Source organism: Falco punctatus (assembly GCF_963210335.1).
Source record: "Falco punctatus genome assembly, chromosome: 3".
NCBI lineage: Eukaryota > Metazoa > Chordata > Aves > Falconiformes > Falconidae > Falco > Falco punctatus.
This window is the reverse complement of record NC_137582.1, coordinates 110,972,192-110,986,610: the sequence shown is the minus strand read 5'-3', so window position 1 is coordinate 110,986,610 and position 14,419 is coordinate 110,972,192. Positions and strand designations below refer to the sequence as shown.

The 14,419-nt window shown below is 55.0% G+C and overlaps 1 protein-coding gene across 1 annotated transcript in view; it reads right to left on the bottom strand.

Moving 5' to 3' along the window:
- VWA5B1 (von Willebrand factor A domain containing 5B1) overlaps positions 1–14,419 on the bottom strand; it is a 40,488-nt gene that overhangs the window by 11,442 nt on the left and 14,627 nt on the right. Inside the window, exons 7-17 of the mRNA XM_080379335.1 lie at positions 13,455–13,631; positions 9,194–9,304; positions 8,909–9,111; positions 7,294–7,408; positions 5,585–5,770; positions 5,136–5,331; positions 3,932–4,119; positions 1,637–1,859; positions 1,144–1,461; positions 457–594; positions 6–131 (exon numbers count right to left, since the gene is read on the bottom strand). Coding sequence (XP_080235461.1) covers positions 6–131; positions 457–594; positions 1,144–1,461; positions 1,637–1,859; positions 3,932–4,119; positions 5,136–5,331; positions 5,585–5,770; positions 7,294–7,408; positions 8,909–9,111; positions 9,194–9,304; positions 13,455–13,631 — 1,981 coding nt within the window. The remainder of the gene's footprint in view (positions 1–5; positions 132–456; positions 595–1,143; positions 1,462–1,636; positions 1,860–3,931; positions 4,120–5,135; positions 5,332–5,584; positions 5,771–7,293; positions 7,409–8,908; positions 9,112–9,193; positions 9,305–13,454; positions 13,632–14,419) is intronic.

Here is a 14,419-nt window from a genome sequence, read left to right as displayed (position 1 = left end):
CTTACTCATGCTGTAAAATCCGTCATCTCCATTCTGGCTACAAACTGACTGAGGATGTCCAGGGGAAAAGCCACGATGCCTTCTGTTTCCCGAGCTCAGGCTTCTCTGGCTGCCTTGCTTGGATGCTGCCCCTTGGCACGAGAGAAGGGAATTGCCAGCGTTAGAGAGGGACTGGCACACACAGGATGGCAACAAAACCCACAGAACTCATGGACAGATGAGCTTGGGCATCTCTGGGTCTCCAGACCTAAGAGTAGACCTTTTGGCTGGCCCAAGGGGAAGAGGTTCTCGCCACCAAGAGCGGCAGCCCTGCTGTCAGCCCACCCATGACCTTGGGTATACGCGTCTGGTGCTGAACCGAGCCATGGTTTCATAAGGTGTGCTCGCAGCGAGGCTTCTCAGGTGACACCCTCCCTCCCAGGACAACACGTCATCCCTCCGCCGGCCCCACGTTACCTGTGTGGGTGTACTCCACGACGGTGGGCAGGTAGGCGTTGGTGCTCAGGTCCACTGGCATGAACGCCGTGTACTTGCTGATGACGTTGCACGCCTTGCTGGTGTGGACAGCGTTGACCTGGTACCGCCGCCCAGATCCTGCCATGGGCGAGACACCAGGGTTAGAGTCCACGTGCCCCATGGGCTCCATCCATCCCTCGGACCCAGCTCCCAGCACACCTTCCACGCTTGGGCTCCATGCCCGGCAGGGACTGTATCCCTCTAAACTCTGCCTACTGCTTCCTCTGCTCTCATTTTACATTCACAGATCCACCTCATGGAGGAGTTTGACAAGACCCAGGGACACATGCAGCCCAGAGCAGCGATGCGTGGCTGCTCTTGGACCCTCTCAGTTTGGTGCCACTTCCCAGCTCCAGGTGACTAACTCCTTAAAAAGACTCAGTGTCACCCAGCAGGGGAAGCAGAGGAGTGCGAAGGAGCACGAGCTGGGGCACGGAAGCAGGAGAAAAGTGCCTGGCAGCTGGAAGGGGCTGCCATTTGGGAGCTAGGTGAGACGTTCCCTAGTATTTCCCCAGTGCCTGCCCTTGCGCTAACTGGAGAGGCTGCTGAAGCTGTGGAAAGACCACCCCGGCGCAGGGCAGGGTCTGCCGGCAGCCAGCGCGCAGGCGGGTGGGAGCCGCGTGTTACCGTGCTCGATTTCACACTCCCTCTCGGCAAGCTGCTCCAAGTCCCGGATGACCGACTTGGCTGCCAGGTGGTGGAAGGTCTCACTCCACAGGTCTGTGTCGCCCTCCGCCTGGCTCGCCCGCTCTTGGAAGAGAGGGTGGATGTCAAAGGTGACTTCCCACTGCACGGGCTCATTGCTCCTCAGCCCCTTCACCACCGCCTTGCAGAGGGTCCGGGGGGCGTGTGGGGAGCCTCCGGCAGCGCTGAGGTTGAAGTCCTGGGGCTCCCAGTCAGAGGAGGTCTCCGTTTCAAACGTGAAGGAAGGATGCTGGGCAGACTCTGCAAAGAGGGGAGATAATTAATCACATCTGTGGGAGCTGAATTCCCCGCTGCCACCAAGAAACCATAATTAATACTTCCTAATTTTCGCATGGTGGCACAGGGTGTGACGCCACGCCGCTGACACCCCGGCACAGACAGATGAGGCTGGCCGTGCCTCCCCCTCCCCAGTTACCCAGGTCCCCGGGGCTCCGGCTGTCCGAGGAAGACCACAGGCTCCCGCTGGCATCCAGCGCTCCCAAGCCCCTTCCCGGAGCCGCTTGCTGCAGCCCGTCCGGCACTGGCGGGGCGTCGGCGTCGTGACAGAAGGACATGCAGCTCCGGTGGAGCAGGGACGGCCGCCGGGCACCCACGCCGCGGATCCTCGTGGCAGAGACATGCGGGCTGGCTGCGAAGGGCTGAGAGCAGAGCAGGCGTCGGGGCTGGAGCCGGCGACACAGACCTGCTCTGTCCCTCCTGTCCCATCCCGTCTGCTCCTTGCCCAACCCCAGCGCGAGGTGCAACCACGCAGGTCGCTCTGTCAGCCCCGGCTGGGACCTGTGCCCAGCCAGAGCCCTCCGTCACACCTGCAGGGTGTCCCCAAGGGACCCCAGCCCCAGGGGCTCCTTCCCCAGACATGCAGGAGGTGAAATATGAGTTTCATCCCTCCAGACATTTTAATGACTTCACTTGGGAACCAAAGGAAAGAAGAGAGACAGGAAGATCAAGGACCAGTTGCTTAGTAACGAAAGGAGAGAGGCGCAGGAGATGGGGAGAAGGGAATTTTTATCATCTTTTTTTTCTGTGAGACTGTTTCTCCACCTTCAGGAGACATGAATCCCCCCCTCCAGCATCTCGGGTGCCACATCCAGCACAGATGTCCCTCCCTGTGGCTAGCTGAGACACTGAGCTCTGGCTGTTTCCATCCCCATCCCCAGGGCTGTGGGAAGATCCCCCTAAAACCGACAGGCTCTCTCTTACCTTCCTAGCACAGCACCAGCACGGGACAGAGGTGGTAAGAAGTGGTGGATCTCAGTGCTGGATGGGAAAATGCTTTCTCTGGGTGGCAGGCAAGAACGCGGCCTCCATCACCACCTCATTTTTGATACTCTATGAGACCACCAGCTAAAATGGGAGGCAGGCAGCTCCAGGAGCTATTTACCAAGCTAATACTGAGATATTTAAAAGCAAGCCAGCCACTGAAACCCCTGACAGACCCTTTCCATTCAAAACCTGCTCCTTCTCCGGCCCCAGCTCTCCGCCCAGCCGGAGGAAGCCAGCCAGGAACAGAGCTGGCGGTTTAAGCTGCTGATTGCCAGCGCTGACCTTTCCTTCCCAGCACGGCGCGTGTGGAGCTGAGCCGAGGGCTCACGTTCACACCCCTGAAAATGTCAAGCCCTGGCAGCCAGACTGGGAGCTGAGAGAGCTTGACTGGGAGCCCTCCCAGCACGAGGGATAGCAAAACCAGGCTGCATTTAATTAAGACCAGGAGGCATGCTGTTAACCGTTTACTGTCCTCCAGAAAGGAGTTGTTTCCACCCCTGCCTTCATGCTGAGCATCCTGTGGGCAGGAGGATGCTCTGTGGACCTTTGCAATGCAGGCAAGGTCACTGGTACCCCTAAAACCTACCACTGCCCGCTTTCATCAATCGATGCTGCTCGCCACCCTCACTGCTGCAGCCGGCGGGCAGAGGTCTCATTCCTCCCTGCAGAGCACTGACCCTTCTTCCCCTTCAACCCCTCCTCTCACCCAGCTTCACCCAGCCCATCTCTAACCTGCATCAGAAACCGAACGAAAGCCCCAGACATCCCGCTCTGAGTTTCCATGGGAACAAAAGCGCTGCTGGTCCTCCCAGCCCTGCAGATGCTGATTTCAGAGCTGAGAATCCTGGCGATGCCAAGGATGGGAGAAAACCATTCCTACCCTTCCTCAGAGCAGTGGGAAAATCTTCCCAAATGTCACCTGCTATCTGCTGCAGGCAGGGGACATCACACAGACCAGCAGATGTATCATCACATGGGTCCATGTCCCAGCCTGGCGCTGCATATGGCTGTAGTTCTGGCTACAGCAGCGGGGGATCTGCTTCAGCACGGAATTTCTTTTTCCCTGCAGGGCACAGATGTGCCACAGCCCTAAGGAGGGTTTGTGTCGCATGGCCAGACTCGAGGGAAGTAAGAAGGAAGCAGCAGCCTGGGGATCAGACGAGCAGCAAGGTGGAGTTCAGGCCACTCAGAGGAAGGGGAGAGGCATTTAGCAAAGAAAAGCTGGGCTCCCCTGGGGAGGAACGGCTCTGGGATATCAGGATGGTGCTCTGCTCCCTGCTTGGCTCGTTTCTTACATGTTTGTGATGTGCTGCAGCACAAAGCACAGGCACATATATATATATCTCAGACCTAGTGTGAGCCAGGCTCTTTCCTTCTGCATCTGAGATTTTCCTGCTGCTGCACACTGCCCTCCACCTGCAGGCGAAGCCTCTCGGGGGTCACATACCTGGAAATCCACCTGCCAGGGCTCGGGGCTGACCTGCTGCAAGTCTTGCAGGTGGGTTTTCCGAAGGGGGTTTTTCACCAGAGTGGTGCCGGGATCACTGGCTGTGGGCACCTTCTTGCAAGGCTCATGGTCAGCGATTTGGGTCGTGCTGTACGCCCGTCTCCTGGAGGAAGCCTTCATGTCTGTTCCTGCACGATGGGAGAGAGGATCAGCTCTGCTCTAGAGCAGGACCAGCCAGCACCATCCATCCCCCCTTGGCTCACGGTGGGCAGTGGGGAGCCACCCCTGTGGGTGCTCAGCCCTGCATGGTTTTAGGTGAAGCAAGGAAACCACGAAAGGAAATAAAAGCCTACACTCAAAATTCCTGAGGATGCTAGGAGGTTGGGGAGGCCTTGTCTGAGCAGTTTTCAGCCAGAAAAAGTCTGACTGCATTTCCCCAAACCTCCCTGGAGAAGTCAAGACAAAGGGTTTACTAATGAAATGTCATTAGCGCAGACATTCTCCTGTCAGAGCAAGAGTAAAATTTCATCTGGAAAGGCGTGATTTCTCATCGCTTCTGACAAGGTTGAGGGGATGCGCAGCACAGTTCCTCTCTGAATCCGAGGGAAGAACATTCTGTGAGTAACAGAGATTCCTCTGTCCCATGGCGGTGCAGCCAGCGCTGGGGTGCAATCTACCGCTTTATGCCACATGCTGCTGACACAAGCGCCCAGCCAAGCTGTGATGGTGAGGGGGAACACCCTGGGGACAGGGACAGGGCTTTGGATCCATTCCCCCACCTCTGCTGACCTTGAACAGCAATGTGAGGGCTGGCAGGGAAGTGACTGCTTTGCAGTACAGAGATGGTCTAGCTGAGTTACCCATTTGCTTGTTCTTCTCCTTCTCCGCACATTGGAGGGCAGCTTGGGAAGCTTGGAAAGAATTATGTGGCCAAAGCTAGAGCTGCTTTGAAAATCCCTGGGGAAGCCACTTCTCCAGGGCTTCCCTTGATTTTCTGACAGGTTTGGGTAAAGCATCCAAACCAAACTGACTCGCTCAAGCCTCGGGAGATCTGTCACCCCTCCTGCAAACCCCTCCGGTGCTTTGCAGAGATACAGCCAAAGTGACTTATTTGTCAGACAAGCAAATCAGCAGAGCAAGTGACAGAAGCTTCATTAGAAAGACAGGGGCATCACACCCATGTTTGTACAGAGGAAAATCTGACCGGTGTCCGTGTCTGATTCTCCCCCGGGATCTCTGCCCACCACCAAGTGGTCGGGGGCATGCTCGGCGGGGCAGCAGCCCTCTGAGTCTCTGGAGTGGTTCCAGCTCTCCACGCCTGCTCCCTCCTCTTGGGAGTGAAAGAAAACAGAGCTGCCCGACTCCTGGGAATGCATCATGCTGTAACGCCGCCTCTTGTCCTGGGAGAAAGCAGAGAGAGGAAACAGGTCCTACCACTGCATCCATCAGCTGGTTCCCAGCCAGGAGGAGCCAGTGCTGGTGCTCCAGCACCCTCCGTACAAAGTTCCTATTTCTCCCCAGTGTCTCACCCACCGTCTCCCTTGAGGGCAGAGTGAAAAAGCAAGGGATGTCTCCTGACTGTGCCCAGAGAGCTGAGACGCTGACTTGCGCTGCTCCCGGGACAGCCCCCCAGCCAGCGCAGCATGCACTCACAGATCGGGGGTTGGAGATGTACAGGGAGGTGTCGCAGATGATGCCGTAGCTGACCAGGCGGTCACCAGGGAAGAGGCAACTGGTGCTGACAGGGGAAACTAACACCTCGGTGCTCTCAGGAAAGACCCACTCCACGGACACGTCGCTCAGGACCGGTGCCATTGCCTTCTTCAGCGACTTGATGATCTGAGGCAGAAAGCAGGGGGGAGAAGTTTTAGAGCAACTGGCCGTGGTGTGTGCCATGTTTCACAGGGAAGGGGAAGATTTCCCCAAACAAACCCATCAGCCGATTCCTCCCTCTCCTGACCTTAGACAGGAGCCTGCTCCCTCTTAGACTGCTCTGACACCCACCCTGGCACCCCCAGCCCCTTGGCACGGTTATAGGGCAGCAGAGCAGACAGACACTGATAAAGCACAGAGCTGATCTCACACCGCCTGTTTCCAGCTCACAGCAAGGTGGGAGCTTGAGGCCAGAGGTATCTTGCTCCAGTGCAAGGCAGCATCCCCTGCTCCCCTCCAGCACCCAGGAAAAGCAGTTAACCCTCACTTGTCCGAGCCCTAGCCCTGCCCCAAGCCCCAGCACCCACGCACCGACTGACAGCACTGCTGGTTTTGGTACAGGTCCTTGCTGGCACAAGCCACTGCCAGAGATAGCAGTGCTCTGCCAATTACACGTGCGGAGAAGACCAATATCCGTGAACATCTCACGGACAAACCTACCAGGGAGCCATCTACAAGAGCTTCTCTGCACACCGGGGGAAGAGAACACCAGATTTAGAGGCAGAACAGCTCAAATATTCTCTATTGTTCACTGTTTTTTCCCAGGCTCAGGAAGACACCAAGCTGTGTTTTATAGGGCCATTAATTGATGCCTCAGACTGCTGAAGGCACCAAGCTGCACAGTCTGCAAAGCTCTTTATTAATAGCTCTGTAAAAAAAAAAAAAAAAAAAAAGAATATTTCCCTTCACTGTCTTTGCTTTTAATTTACATCAGAAATGCTGATGCCGTTCTAGTTTAGAGAGGTTTTTGTGTGCTCCGGGTTCATGTAGAGGGGTGGACTGCTGAACTCCTTTTGAGATTGAGAACGCAGGGGCCAGCTTTTCAGAGATACTTCAGAGCTTTCTCCCATTTCTCCCCGGGTTTAGTCATCCAGCGGATGATGGGCTGGGCACTGTGCCCTCACCAGGGGACAGAGCCATTCTTACACCGTATTTGAGGCACATCGGTTTACTCAGTCTTCACGGGGAGAGTGGAAAGGAAAAGGCTCCCCCCTTTGCTTTCAAGACGGCTTAATAGGCAAAGCTATTGCAGCATATTCCTCTCCTCCAGACCCTGGGTACTTCTCATCTGAGCAATGCCAGGGCTGAGCCTGACTTCAAAACTAATTGGCTGCTTTGATGCCAGTTCCTCTGCCCTCACCGGTGTCTGAGGCAGCAGCTACCTTTGAAGCTAAAGCTGCTGTATCGCGGCTATCGCTTCTCCCCATCCCCGCGCAGAGGGTAAACACACCCTCCCACTCCCTCTGACAGCCGGAGATGAAGATGCTCTTTCATCCCCTCCCGCTCACCCACCTGCTGCCGAGTGGGAGTTGGAAAGGCAGCACCAGGATGGGGAACGAGACCCACTAGTGAACCACAGCCTCCCCCTCGCTGAGCCAGAGCATCGCGGGAGCCTGCCAAGGTGCTCCCCTGGGAGCGGGCAGCCGTACCTTGGGCTGCAGCCTCTCGTCCTCCGCCAGGAACTCGGCGATGCCCCTGGACACGGCAGCCAGCCCCCTAACCAGTCTCCTGCAGGCGTTTGGCCCGATGCCAAAGCTGTAGCACCTGCAAAGGGACAGGGAGTGTCAGGATCCAGGGGACGAGCCGTCTCACCCCCCAGCCCCACGAAGCTCACCCACTCCCTGCAGGCAAAGGCTCTGCCCAGCTTTATCCTATTGCTATGCAGTTGTCCAGCACGTCTGGAGGAAAATAAATCAGCTCCTCCTTTAGGTGGCTGGCAGGAGGGTCGGGAAGCACCAGCCCTCTCCTCTCCACAAACTTCTGATCCCTTCCCCAAAGAGCAGCCTTCAGCTGTGACACTCAGGGGCTCCCCAGCAGGACCCCAAGCCCTTGCCTCCTCTGCAAACACAAACAATCTGCTTTGCTGCCAGTTCAGCTCTTTTCCCTGCTGAGTGCCTGTGGTCAATAGCACTAAAAACCCAATAATTATCTCTGCTCACAATTAAAATAAATGTTTTCTCAAGGAAGGAGGAAACAGCCAGGCGAGGCTGCTCCCCTGACTCCCAGCTCAATGAGTCAGGATTTGGTCTGGGCTGAAGCTGCAAACCCAGAGCCAAGCTGGAGCCTGGGCAGGGAGGGCAGGAGGCAGCAGTGCCTGCTGGGTGTGGATGCGGTAGGAAGCCAGGAGGGATGGAAATGGGTGGGATATGATGTTCAGCCAGGGCAAGGAAAAGCTGAGGAAGAAACCACCTTCAGCAGCAAACTGCATCTGCACGAGGGGCTTTTCTCTTACAGGTTTTTAATTCCCAGCTGGCCGCAAATCTTAGGTCAGCCTCACACCCCTGTTAAATAAGGCTCTGATCTGCTTTTGAGACAGGGGCCACGCACATGGCTCAGTGGTGCGCTGGGCACTGCCTGCCAGGGTCACCTGAGACCACACTCCGACTGCATTTAGCCCACCACCATAAGCCTCTGCAGGAGTGAGGGGTGGGTTGCCCTATACAGCTGGGAAGCACTGAGACCTCCGTATAGGAAAAAACCCACAGAGCAGCTTCCCTGATAAGCCTTGAAGTCTGAGGGATGAAAAAGGAGTAAGGTTTTCTTACATTTTCCTTTTGTTTCATGCCCCTTACTAAAGAGGCAGAGGAGAAACCAGACCAGCCTGTCGTCAGAGCTGGGGAACCAGGCTGGGAGCTCAATGCACAAATTAGCTGCTTTTTACATTGCTCTTTTTCAGCATATTCGATTCTGCACAGCCCCATCCTGGAAGCAGCTGGGGCCAGACCCAGATGTGCTTTAAAAAAATAAAAAAAGCAGCAAGGAAGATTGTTCGTGTGTCAATCTCTCCTAGCAGGAAGCATCAGACGAGAGCCTGTGAAGTTGTCAGCCCAATTATGCTGCTTTTGATTGTTTAAAAAGCATCTGAACTTCTGGGATCTGTTCCAAACCCTTTGAGGTTCTCCCATGGCTCATACCAGCAATCTCTCCTGCCTCTCTCTCTGAAGCAGGGATGTCTGTGAGATGGAGCCCTGTTCAAGAAGAAGAACGTCCCTCACCATGCCAGGCTTTCACCCCTGTGGTGGCCGGCCCTGCTGCCCTCTGTACCTGGTGGAGCACGAGTGGTTGCGCAGCAGCTCCAGGACCTTCCCCGTGTTGCTGATGGCCCCGTCCGTCAGCAGAAAGAGCAGTCGGGGATGGCCCCTGTGGATGGGCTGTCGAATGACCCACTTCAAAGGTGACAAGATGTTGGTGCCACCCATATCGGCCCGGATCCTCTTGATGCTCTCGCAGGCAATGGCCAGGCTCTCCTGCCCAAAGCAGCAGCAGAACCATCAGCCTCCACACTGGTGCCCTCCAAGCACCAAGGAGATGTGGTTTCCCTTCACCCACCTCACAGTAAGTCTGACTGGCAGGGAAGAGGGTCTTGAAAGTGGATCCAAACCCAATGACGTTGAAGAGACACGCTGGCATCAGGCTCTTGAGAACGACCAACAGGGCATCCTGGAGGGTGAAAGCAAGCAGACGTCAGGCACACTAGACCTCTCCCTGGCTGCCCCAGCTTCACCAGTGAAAGCTCTGCCCAGACCCCACCTTGCCCTCACACCTTATTCCCACCTGCATTTGGCTGCAGGCTTTTGATAAGAAGACAACTGCTTCTTTCACATGCACTGCACCGAGAAAGCACTCCATACTACTCTGCCCTGTCCAAACTCCCTTAATGAGCTTTGGGTCCCAAAGCAGTGAGAAAAATGGGGAGCCTTAAAAAAAAGAAAAAAAAAAGAGCTGAACAAATTTTTCTATTTGTTTTTAAGTGATTAAATTTGTGCTTGCAACACGGTACTGCAGCATGGAGCTAGTGGGTGAGAAGCAGAGTGTGAAATTGAGAAGTGCGACACGCAATGCATTTCAATGTCCAAACTTGCAGAAAATAAACAAACAGCTTCAAGTTACACAAAAGGAAAAGCCTCCCCCATCCCCAATTCCCTTGTATTCATAGCTGGCATCAATTAAAATAACTGGGAGAGACAGTTTTCAGCTATTTTCTTTACCAGAGGTGGTTATCTAACTTGCCTATTCCTGGTCTTTACGTAAGGGAAGAGCAATTTAAATCGTCTCAGACATCTGTGATGGCTGTGGACAACTCCAGGACAGAGCTTGTGTTAGCAGCAACTGGGCAAGAGCTACCCAAGGGGCTCCTGAGCTTGCAGGGGCAGCAGGAGCAATTAGCGTGGCAGGAGAGGAAGGCCAATTTAAAGCAAAGTGCTGGCAGTGTTCCGGAGCAGCCTGGTTCTCACTGTTTCTGTGCTGATCAAGGCAGACTCCTGCCAGTCTGCCTAGGGCAGCAGAAACCCTAGAGCCAGCCCCAAGAGAAGAGCTGCCAAGGTCAAACGAGCAAGAACAGCCTCCTTGCTTTGTCATACGCAGTGGCAAAGACCAAGTAACCGCAGAGGGGGCGTGCTGGGGCTGCACACAGAGAGCCCCCAGCCTGGGAACGGCCGCAGGGACATGGCTGGCAGGTCACTCCAGTCCCCAACCCCTGCAAGACTCAGCAGCAAGGCAAAGTCGGAGCACTGCGAGTCGGTGAAATAATGTACAAGAACGGGGCTGCCCTTTACCAGGCTCCAGAGTACTTTACAGCAAGCTGTTATCTCAAACCTACGAGAATATATTTATACCGCTGCTTCCCAGATGGCTCCTAGGATGCCGGCTCTTCCAAATCTCAATGCTGACATCCCATCTTGAAACTAATTACAAGGAAAAAAACCCCGAATTTCCAAATATTTCTGTTAAAGTGCTTCCCAAAGTGGGCAACCGATGCCTGCTTTCTGTTTCAACAAACAGAAAGATTTATTGCTTCTTGTAAATATTGATCTTGATCCTGTGGCACTCAGCAACTATATGGCAACTCAATAAGGAGAGATGTTTGCCTCCAGAGAAGTCAATTCCCAGTTATTAGCCGTGTTTTGCCAGCGAGTCCACCCAATGCTGGCACTGACTCTTCTCCTGGACTGGGAATGGGCTGGGAAAGGAATCAGTTGCAGGAAATTTCAAGCCCTGAACTTTCCACCCCAGGCACTTTTCCGAGTGCCCTCCTGCTCCGCAGCAAGCTGCGTCCTCCCGGCCGCAGGCAGCCAGCCCACACGGCCCGTCCCCTCCCTGCTGGCATCTCTGCCCCTCAGCTTTCCCCACGGCTCAGGTCTGAGCCCCACCACAGCACTCATCCAGCAAGCTGAGGACGATGCAAATGTCTCCATCAAGCCTAACCCACCCAAACCCACCGAGAACAGTCCCCGCTGCCAGGTCCCTGGTGTTTGCAAGTCATAAACCAGGACAGGGGACACAGAAGAGGAACAGCGGGTTTCTCCCTTGAGGTCTCTCCTCTGAAATCTCTGATATCTCTCCCAAAATATTTTTCCAGAAGGGGAACAGCCATTTTCTGGTTTTTACAGCCCTCCTGCAGACAGGACTCCCAGGTCAGGACCTGTTGGAGAAGGGCTCTGTCCCTGCAGGGTCCCCATCCCCACGGGACAAAGCAGCCTCCGCGGAGGCTGCAGAGATGCGGTGCCCAAACCCAGCCATGCTGTGGGTCCGAAAGCAAAGACCTGGCCTGGGGCAGAGATGCCTCCTGATTCCAGCCTCCGAATCCTGCTGAGGGAAGGGGGTACAAAGCTCAGAGATATCCTGGCTGCTTTGGTGGATGCAGGGAGATGGGACAGCCTCCCTATCCCAGAGGAGCTCTTGCAGCCACCTTTGGGCTCCCTGGCATCCCAATCCTTGCTGCCAGCAGTGGCCATCCTCCGGCAGTTCCCATGGAAACTGGAGACAGATGGGTAAGGAGATGGGCTAGGAGGTGGGCAAGCTCAAGAAGTGGGCCTGTGTGAACATCGTGAGGTTCAACAAAGCCAAGTGCAGGGTCCTGCACCCCGGTCACGGCAACCCCCGGTGTCAACATGTCTGGGGCTGAAAGGATTGAGAGCAGCCCTGCGGAGGAGGACTTGGGGGTGTTGGTGGGTCCCCAGTATGAGAAGGACACGGAGCTGCTGGAGCGGGGCCAGGGGCAGCCACACAGTGACCAGGGGCTGGAGCCCCCCTGCTGCGGAGCCAGGCTGAGGGGGCTGGGGCTGCTCAGCCTGGGGGAGAGACGGCGCCGGGGGGACCTTGGGGCACCTCCCGGTACATAAAGGGGCTTGTAGGAAAGATGGGGACAGAGATTTTAGCAGGGCCTGTTGTGACAGGACAAGGGGTAATGGCTTTAAACCAAGAGGGTAAATTTAGACTAGATATAAGGAAGAAATTTATTGCGATGAGGGTGGTGAAACACCGGCACAGGTTGCCCGGAGAGGTGGTAGGTGCCCCATCCCTGGAAACATTCAAGGTCAAGCTGGACAGGGTCTGAGCAACCTGATCAAGCTGAAGATGTCCCTGCTTGCTGCAGGGGTGGGACTAGGTGACCTTTAAAGGTCCCTTCCAGTCCAAACTGTTCTGTGTCTCTATGAAGATGCTTCCTGCTGCTCACCCTGGGCAGCAAGTGCTGCAGGAGGGGGTGCAGCCCTACCCAGGGGAGGAGCATTTGGGTCCAAATCTGGGTGGCACTTGTGTTAGGAAAGGGTGTGAGCAGGACACTGGGGACACACCAGCTCGCTCAGTCTCTCAGACACCCAAATGCAACTGAAGCCCTCAGATGAAGCCTGCCTCTGCAATTCCCTCGCTGTCCTCAACAAAGATGCACGGGGCAGCACAGACCCATGCCCCGCTCGGGAGGATGCGATATTCACCAAGCTGTTGGGGCTTACCTGGGCCTGAAAATTAAGACAGAAACTTTCCAAGAGAGCTTTTTGCCAGATCCTGCAGCTTCTCACTGACACTTGCCAGCTGGCAGGCATCAGGCACCAACCTGGCCTCCAAAGCACCTTAGGCAAGGATAACGATAATTAAATAGTTACCGGAGTGATGTCCCCTTTGATGGACAGAGCGGTCCCCAGCAGGTTCAGGGCAGGGACCCTTCTAGATCCTTCAGGCAGCGGCACAAAGCCAAGCCCAGCTCTCATGAGGCAACCTGCAGCTGGGTAAGAGTCATATCTGACAGAGGAACCTCAGACCCTCAAAATATCACAAGAAGGCCTTTCTATGGCCCTTGTTTGATCCAGAGGTCTCAGCACACCTCTCGTAATCCTCCACTAGACTGCTGGTGTTCATTTGTGTTTGAAAAAGGATGCATCATGTTCAAATGACTTCTGCAAGTGCACAGAAACAGCCACCAGCAAAATGTTTCCTAACGCGTGGACAGCACATCACCCCGAAGCTTCCCTTGGAGCCCCTGGGAGGTTTCCCCCTAGGCAGCGATCACCCCAAGCCCTCGTGGAGACACAGAGAACTGGAGAAGGGATGCACAAGACATGCACACCAGCAAGAGGGGGAAAGAAAACATCTTTACATTTGATGTGCTGATAGGAAGAAGAGGAACAGAACCGGGGAGAGTCAGCTTCGCTGCAGGTACCTAACGAGTCGCACAGTTGACATGACTAAAGCTACAGCATGTAATTACCCCCCAGCCCCTCATAATGAACACTCATCAACGCTCAGCAACCCCCACTGCTCTCTAATATTCATCCCTCATTGGCACGCAGGCACTTCCCCTCCTGCGTGGTACCTTGACGCGTTTGATGTTCACACCGCTCATGCTTCTGCTGCGGTCTATGAGGAAGATAAATTCTCCTTGGGCTTTCCGGAGGTCTGGCTGGACGGTCCTCAAGTCAGGGCAGAAGTTGAGCATGATGACGGGGTGGTGGGGGATGTCCTTATTCAGTCGCTTCCTGATGATTTCCGTCTGCAAGAAAGAAGGAGAGAGCTCGAGAGGTTGATTTTTCTGCCCTTTTCCCTCCAAGGGGAAGCAGAGCAGGGCTGCCTGCCTGAAGATGTAAGTGCGTGGCCTTTTGGGGGCAGGGATCAGCTTGTTGTGGCCCCAGCGGTGACAGCACCTGAACCTGCTCGTTCTGTCCATACCCCCTGCGGAGCTGCTCCGTGGGTGAGCAGGATTCCTGCCTCCTCCCAGGCACGGTCACACTTTGCCCAGGGACAAAGGCTGGCAGAAAGGTTAAATCGGGGACCCCAGCACACACGGAGCAGCTGCACGCTCAGGGGAGAGCCTGGAGGAATGAAAAGACCTGCCCCTACGCAGCACCTTGCAAGACTGATTCCCCAAACATTTCATTAGATCCCTCCTGAAAACCTCGTGCAGTTTAATATTGCACCGAGGCACGCTGCAGGTTTTGTCCATGGTCGCTCAATAACGAGGCGCGAGATACAGCCCTCAGCATGCTGTATGAACTGCTGCCACTCATTCCTGCAGCCCCTGCTCTGCTGTTTTTTCTGACCATTTCTTTTGTCATTTTTCTTTGTATGGATTGAAACGCTTTGGAAAGCCAAATCGGTTGCTCAGGACATTGTTCGATAGGAACCCGCATGATATATGTCTCTGTCCTGCACACAGCTCTAATGGCTCTCTGCATTTTCCCTCATTCTATTTCAAGGATCAGTCTTCATTAAAAACGTGATAAAATTAAACTGGAAAAAAAGCCTCTCGCGAGGGGTTTATAGTCTGCTATTATGTGCGCA